The sequence below is a fragment of the Pelobates fuscus genome, chromosome 11 (genome assembly GCF_036172605.1).
Source record: "Pelobates fuscus isolate aPelFus1 chromosome 11, aPelFus1.pri, whole genome shotgun sequence".
Taxonomy (NCBI): Eukaryota; Metazoa; Chordata; class Amphibia; order Anura; family Pelobatidae; genus Pelobates; species Pelobates fuscus.
The window spans coordinates 27,394,528-27,402,861 of record NC_086327.1 but is presented as its reverse complement, the minus strand read 5'-3'; the positions used below and the strand labels follow the sequence as shown (position 1 = coordinate 27,402,861).

Genomic DNA, 8,334 nt, shown 5'->3' with positions numbered 1-8,334 from the left:
AAAAAATAATTGTCAAGTTATACATCAGTTTAAGTTAAATAAGACAATTTAACAAATGAATGAAGAAAATGACAACATACCAAGTTTTAAACATTGGCTTTTAATTGCCCTCAAGTCCTTCCCAAGTTTAATTTGCATTGATAATGGCATAAACAAAATTAAATGAGCTTTTTTCTCCAACAACAACAGAAATGCAAGTGACACCAAAAGCATATGGAATATAAACATTTAAAAAGCAGAAGAAATTAAGATTTTCCTCATAGCCAGTAATTGAAAATGGTATTGTCTTGTACAAAGTCCCACTACTAACTGAGTCAGTGGATTATAGTGTCCCAGCGTGATTGCCTTTCCATGGCCCAAGTACTAGGAATAAAATCAAATTAACTCTCAATGATTCACTGGTTGATCTTGAAACCATACTAAAAACTCTCAAAAAACATTTTTTGTGTGGTGAGATTCCCACCTTGTTCCTTCAATGGTGTGAGAAATGCGGGTAAGGTTCCAAGTAAGAGACTTCTAGGTTCAGAGTGCTCTCTGGCAATTGGGCAGTTGTTTCCCAAAGAGTACAACTTTGGTTTGGAGATCGAGAAATTAGCTGCTAGACATGGAGTCTTATGGCCAAAAATGGGAGTTTCCAGGTATGAGCAGGTGCCTTTGTGCAAATAAAAAGCTTTAATAACAAAGAAACATTTGATGGTGACCTAAACAATGGCGGTAAAGATGATATCTTCAAACTTTCTCTTCTTCATCTTTTGCTAGCACAATGTAAAAATTATTTTGATGCTCTACACACCCTGGCCAAATCAGGTACGTCTTGTACAAATAGCATTTAATGACCATTGCTGTTTACTAGATGGATGGGCATAGAAGACGACATGGCAAACCTGAGGTGCTTCAAATATTATTAAACTACAATTCCTATCACCCACAGCAGTGTTCTAGATAAGCAGTAAAACTCTTACCATAAATAATTTCCTAATGCAAACTCGGGGCAGATGGCAACTCATTCTGCAGTGAGCCAAACAGGGATTGTGTTACTGGATGTGGCTGGCTGAATGTGATGGGGTTGAATTAAAAAAAAAAAAAAAAAAAAGGGGAAAAGCAACACTGTGGCTACCCCTGCTCTAAAGATTGTCACAAGAAAAACAAAAATATTGCAAATAGGCCCAACGTCTACATTTTGGGGACTGCAAAATCCAAGAAGCCAGATGATTCAAATCTTTCTCTCAAGATTCTAAGTTCTATACAGATGAAATTTAGCAAGACACATGGTATAACAGAAATATAAAAAACATTGAAAATCACACACATATATATTATAATCATTAAAAAAAAAAAAAAAAAAAAAAAAAAAAAAGATGCACAAGCTGAGAAACAATCCTTTTTTTCTGTCCCTGTAATTAGTATAAAGTATTTTTTGGAATGGATACCGCTACTGCAAAGGTTATAGAGTTTGATGGGTGTGGACGTGCAGCCTTTTTTTGAATCACTGGAATAGTATAAGGAGGTGGTCTCTTTGTTAGTTACTGTGTAGTTGGACTCTAAAGGGAAAGGTGGTCAGCGTTCACATCCAAAAATTCAATCTGTGGTACACTCTCGTTCCTGTTTGGGGTGTAATATTGTGGACATATTTGCTCATTTGGTCTTTTTCTGATTGTAAAGCTATTAATTTCATTGTCGATCAGGAAAACCAAAGGAACAAAGCCCCTGGAACACTGAACTTAAACAAACAAACAATACAATACTTTGCTGTGGGTGTGATTAAATATAGTGATTGTCTAAGTGCAGCCCTATTGTGTTTAGAATATATATTTTTACATTTTTATTTTAAATATAAGAAACCAGCCACATCTATACCAGGTGCAAGCTATGGTAACATCTGTAAAAAGTTAAGATCAAAGAATACTGAAACTTCAATATCCAGCTACAGTAAAACAAAAAAACCTGCAAATGAACATATTATGTAGAGATGGCACTTATCATACAATATTCTCTTAACCCGTCCCTCCTCTCAGGTAGGGAATTGTGGCATCAATGCACTACCTATCCATGTGGCAACCGAAAGGTTAATAAGGTTTTTGCAGGCCGCACTATATTGAAATATATCATTCAGAATCTTGGCAAGAATGCTTGTATAATGACAATATCTCTGACACCGACTGAAATAGAGCTGCTGCCGCAGACGCACAAAGTATTACTTAAATGTAACAATGTGCTTTAAAAAAAAAAAGACAAAAAAATAAATAAAAGATATCTGCTGCAAATCTGACACAGGTTGTGCAAAAAGCTCACTGGAACTTTGCAAGTATCAAAAGCTTTAAAAAAATTGCATTGCTTTGCTGAACACTTCACTAGATGCATAAAAAAAAAATATGTAAAACTAAAAAATAAAAATAAACATCACATAAGCATTTAAGGCACCAGCTCACAAATGGATGTTCTCTGGTTGCCAAACTTGTGTATCAGATCACGTTGAGCTGCCTCGCCACGTATTTAATGTGCACACAAACCTGTCTATCATGAGCCAGTTAAACCTTTATAGGATCTTCCATATATTAAATATTACTACAAAATGTCAGTGGGAGCCATTTAAAGCATCTCTAGTGACCCAGGAGACATAGGACATGCTATCTGCACTGAGTAGCTATGCTCTCTGTAGAGACAGATCATATGCAGCTATTATTGTATATACACGTTTCATTCCACGTGTGAGGCAGTATTCACAGGTGTTCATACAGACCAATATGTAATTAAATAACTTCATGGATAGTAAGTAACAGAATGGTCCCTGTAGATGGCTTTGATTGGTTTGATTTCCTCGTGGCTTCTTAGGTCAGCACACATGTTGGCATGTACAGAGATTGAAAACAATGCATTCTAGGCCTTCTGGAGATTGAACAAGGCCAAGATATCGTGGAGAGATTCACGGATGTGCTTTCCAAAACGATGTGCGTCCTGTGTAGGGTGAGAAAGGAGAAATGCTATTTCAAACGCATGCAGCTGCAATTCGTGTCAATTAAAACGGCAAACTATGTGTTCAGCCATGTTCTTGCTCTGTAGAGATACAGCTGAGATATAACATTGGTGCTGTTAGCACAAGGCTGACACAAATCACTTTATATCACTCCTGTGCCGGCCTGCCAAGCAATTTACAACACACAACTAAATTAGAAGCGGTTTGTTACTAACTGTATACACAAATTGCTACAGGTAATGCACATCATTCAAAACCCAACACGATGGGCCACGGAACTTGTTTACCGCATAGCACTGGGAGAGTATGTATTGACTTCAAGGAAAGCACTTGTAGTGTTCCTGCGCAATCCTAAATGCTTTCCAAAAAAAAGAGTGGAAATCTAAAACACATGCGGGACTGTGACATCACGAGTGTCAAGTGCTACTCCGTATGTAAAATGATCACCGTAATTTTATATATTGTGTGCGCTCACTGGTTTTCATTGTATATTTTACACTTTTTTTGTGTGCTTTTGGAGTGAACACCTTGGTGATAGTAGCACCAATTACAATATCCTTCACTAATCCCCATATGTATTGCTACTCCGTATGTGTATACAGCAAAGCACGTGGCCGACAGTCATTTCCTTGTTGATGCTAAGTGAGCAACAAGAAGGAATTCCCCATTTGTACATATATCTATAATGCATTATCTACATAACACACTAAAATAATGTAAACGTCTATCTGTCAGTAAAGAAATAGAAATAACAGGTGTGGTGGGGCATTCACATACTTGCATACTCAAAAAGCAAAGCACTGCCCTCAGTCTGAGAATAGAGTGCAAGCAAACCCTACTGCACAGAGAAAGAATCATTCTTGAGGAAGGATATCTACTGATGCCAAAAGTTAAACTTTAGGAGTTGACTGTAGGGGACCTCATTGTCCAATAGAAAGTTTTTTTTGTTTTTTTATATAGAACACGAAGTTCGATCACATAGAGGACACTTGCTGAAAGGAATCCTAGATTACTTACAGTCTCATGGCTTGAGAATTTGCAGGACACGTGAAAGTTGATCAGATTTTCACCAACGATAATGTATGAGACACCATATCCATCATCAGCCACCTAGAAAACAAGGTACAATATATATATAAATTCATTAAGTAAGGCTTTCTGACAGTGATTTATTAATATGAGCACATGCTGGAAAGTGGAAAGCTGTTGCACTCTGCGACAGTAGGACAGTAGGACACCAATAGGACAGTAGGACACCAATTCCTTTAAAACGGTTTACTTTACAACATAAGAGAAAGGAAAATGTCTAGCAGAAAATGAACTTTTCTGCTGCTTTACACTTATTCTAATATGGTATAAGTTAATAAAAGTGCTCGACAAACATGATATGAGGAGTAAAAGGAGATATTTTATCACTGTTAATTGTGTCTTTTAAACAGGTCCGCTGTATCTGTAACTATCTAGCTTCCAGGTAAGAAATATATAAATAACTCGTATGACCGTTCGATCAAAACACACGCAGTCATACTTTCATTTTGCTTCAATAAAACAAAATAATAATTTTCTATTATAATAGTACTTTAATAACAATATAGAGACTTATTTGTCATAATAAAAAGAGATAAGAGTTTGATGTTTACTTACAGGTCCAAAGCCGCCTCCGCATGAGACATACTCTGGGTGATTTACCAGGTCAAACAGCTCCACTTGCTGAATTGGAGTCTGACTGGTGGAGAGGCGCCATGGCTCAGATAGGACCTAAGTGGGGAAAAGGAGAATCATTACATTGAACTGTACAAACTGGGGCTTGACACATCATGCGGGCAAGGAAATGTCTATTTCTGTTCAATAGACGTATTAAACTGATGCCAAATTTGAACGTGGTTATACTCTCATAAGTATTTAATGCTTGGGATTATGTTTTTGCACGTAGAATAGATTCTGACCCCCCCCCCCCCCTCCCCATAGCACGAATCAGGCCACGCTCTGTTGTCAGCGTTTATTGATAATCACATAAACTTGAATGTCTACCAGCTAACGATTGGGCTTAGACTGAGATCCCTCATACATGACCCCTTCTTGACACTAACGAGCAGTGGTATAATTCCCTACACCGTTCACTTCCGCTAATCACTTTGGCCGCCGAAGCTAGGTATAAATTGCATGTCAATTCCGTTAATGCCACGATTGCTACTAATTACAGTTGGGAGTTTACCTCAGTACGCCCTATTGGTTCGAGGCAACCCACATCTCCTTTACATAGCACGGCCCGGACCACACGCTGGTGTTAACAGTTGTTTACAGTTGTATAAGCATGCATGTCTACCGGTTGCCTATTATGCTCAGTCTAGAGCACCCCATATATGACTCCTACTTGATTTTAATGTGCTGTGTTGTAAATCCTTAAACCATTCACTTACCTTAATCCTTTATGTTTTTTGATGATAAGTATACATTACAGCTTATCTTTGTTACGTGTCATGTGTAAATTGAAAATTGAAAATAAAGATTGTCAAAAAAAAAAAAAGAATAGATTCTGAATGGCAGATATTATAGTATAATTGTTATTCTAAAGAAAAAAACTAATATGTACATCTGTACTGCGTCAAGAAATCATTTTGCCAATGTTTGTTTGCCGATTAGCTTTAATTGTGTTTGCATTTTAACAAAGTGCGCGTCAGTGTGAATGGGTGGCTAACACTAAGCAGGCATTAACGACAATTGTGTTTGCATTTTAAGAAAAGTGCGCGTCAGTGTGAATGGGTGGCTAACACTAAGCAGGCATTAACGACGAGTAATTAAAAAAAAAAAAATATATATATATATATATATATATATATAACAAAACTGCACCTCTTTCAGGAAAGGCGAATCCAATCCAAGATACTTTGACACAACATATAAGCAGAAAAGATGCCGATCAATTCCTGCACCTGTCATGGCATTTCTATACAGCAACTGATGTTTTTCCGCTGCAAGTCTAAAAAGTTTCAGTCTTTCGGCATTCTAAGAGTACAAAATAAAATCAAACATATATATTAGAATATTATAAGCATAATAAATAAAAAGTACTTTTTTTCCCACTTAAGTACAAATACAAGATGAACCATCTCAATCTTGCAGTCAGTTGATTATTACTGAATAGCAACTTTCACAGCTGCACTCAATTTTAGTGACAGGATTATTTAAAGTGGGACTTCTAATCAGTTATACACCTTCTCCTCCTGCCCCAACAAAGCACTACAGCCTGATAATGCGATAGACAGAGCAACACTCACTGTTGCAGATGAGTCAGCCATAGATTTCACAAAATTAGACGATTCCACAGTACATGAGCGTACGGTCTCAGTTCTTCCTTCCCGAAAAAGCCTGGTCATGGAAGCCTCGTATGTTAAACAGAATTTTCCTTTGTCCTTAATAAGCAATAAATAGAAAAAAGAATAAATCGGTTTATGTGACAGAGCAGACCCATACAGGAGATCTGGAAAGCCTTTCGTGCAAGCTCAGAAAATAAACTATAGACAGTGTTCTACACTTGCAGACTTGTTTGATCAGCATTGTCTCTGCACTATATCAAGCCAATGGCTCGAATTAAAATGCCAAACAAACCTCCATATAGATTCCTAGCTACAGAAACAAAAAAGAAAACTGCTAACTCGAGCTGCTGACCTCTCCTCATAGAAGGGTGTTGGGGACTTAATGTGTATGTGCAGCAACTGCCGATCTCACATTCAAAGCCCTATGGGGCTTCCACATCACGTGACCGTATTTCACTCTGTCCCTACCGTGGCAGGGCATCTAGTAGATGTTTGTATGATGGCCACTTGCGGAGGAGTTAACCGTGCAATGCAAACACTGTTCGCAGTATCACGCGGGGTATATAGGAAAACATTGTGTAGATCTACTATAGTCTAGACCAGTGTTTCCCAACCCAGTCCTCAAGGCACACCTACCAGTCCAGGATTTAAGGATTACCCAGTTTTGTCTAAGGTGTTTTTTCTTTTTTTTCTAAAAACACCTTAAACAAAACTGGGCAATCCTTAAATCCTGGACTGGTAGGTGTGCCTTGAGGACTGGGTTGGGAAACACTGCTCTAGACTACTACACTATTCATTACTTGTATTAAATAGTTGGACAAGATTTTGTGTGGCCCTCTGTGCAGATCTTCTGAATTTTTCCTCCCTATATTTCCTGCCAATCTCGTCATTTATTAATATTAAGGTTTATTAATATTGACCCCTGCAATAGGCTACTGACATCATCTAAGTGTTGTGCAGCATGAAACTTTGCACAGATCACGTAGTTGTGAATGCCCTTGTTTTGTAACACCACTTAAAAATGGTTTGACCTAAAATGGCACCCAGAGACTCATATCACCTTATTTACTTCAATGAGTACAGGAAATTAAAGACTTTGCTGTTGGACGTTGTCAAAATTGTCTGTGTTCGACAGGGGACACTGTAGGAACTATAATTGCTGCATCTCACTGTAGTAGTTAGAGAGTCTGGAGTTCCTTGGCGACATGCTTCCATTCAGCATAACGATATTTTTTATGTTTTAATGCTAAACTAGAGTCCCCAGTTTCCCATTCTCTGTGCTGCTTGGACTAATAAGGAAGCATTAACCTGACCAACAAGGGGTATCTGTAATTTGGCTGAGCGTGTCAGCTGATCACTGCACCCATTGTTGGTATGAATTGGTATGGCTAGAAGGAAGTATGGGGTTGAACTGTGGGTGGAGAGGGGCCATTATTTAGTGTTAAGCGGTTTGAAAATTGTTAACAGTAAATGAACCGAGCCACAGGACATCAAGCATTATAACCAATTTAATGAGATGGAAACGTTACAGTACCTACACTGTCCCTTTTGAAGAAATTCCCACAATGTCATGGGACTGAGTAAAGCTTAAAGAATACTACTATAGTGTTACGAATACAAAGCTGTACACTACAGGGTCCATCTGCTCCTGCAATCCTCCTCACCCCCTACCCTGTGGCAATGGAAAAAGAACCTAAAAATATAATTTAAACAATTAAACAATTCCAGCACTAAGGTTTGCGGCGCTGGCTCAGTCTCCGTGTCCATTAGGGGAAGTCTTAACCATGAAATGTAAACATTGCAGTTTCTCTAAAACTGCAATGTTTTCAGCTATCGGATAAAGGGAACAGGGACAGTGCAGCCAGACTACTACAATGAGATGAAGTGGTCTGGGTGCCTATAGTATCCCTGTGAAGGGACACTATAGTCACCAGAACAATTGCAGCTTAATGTAGTTGTTCTGGCGAGTATAGCATGTCCCTGCAAGCATTTTAATGTAAACTCTGCATAAAAAAAAAAAAAAAAAAGGCAGTGTTTACATTA

The 8,334-nt window shown here is 38.1% G+C and overlaps 1 protein-coding gene across 5 annotated transcripts in view; it reads right to left on the bottom strand.

Moving 5' to 3' along the window:
- Positions 1 to 1,338: 1,338 nt before the first annotated feature.
- Positions 1,339 to 8,334, bottom strand: part of LOC134577623 (carnitine O-palmitoyltransferase 1, liver isoform-like) — a 51,792-nt gene continuing 44,796 nt past the window's right edge. For all 5 annotated transcript variants that reach the window (XM_063436468.1, XM_063436469.1, XM_063436465.1 and 2 more), the window contains exons 15-19: positions 6,253 to 6,387; positions 5,828 to 5,980; positions 4,619 to 4,732; positions 3,992 to 4,084; positions 1,339 to 2,955 (exon numbers count right to left, since the gene is read on the bottom strand). In XM_063436468.1, coding sequence (XP_063292538.1) covers positions 2,878 to 2,955; positions 3,992 to 4,084; positions 4,619 to 4,732; positions 5,828 to 5,980; positions 6,253 to 6,387 — 573 coding nt within the window. In that variant the 3' untranslated portion in view covers positions 1,339 to 2,877. The remainder of the gene's footprint in view (positions 2,956 to 3,991; positions 4,085 to 4,618; positions 4,733 to 5,827; positions 5,981 to 6,252; positions 6,388 to 8,334) is intronic.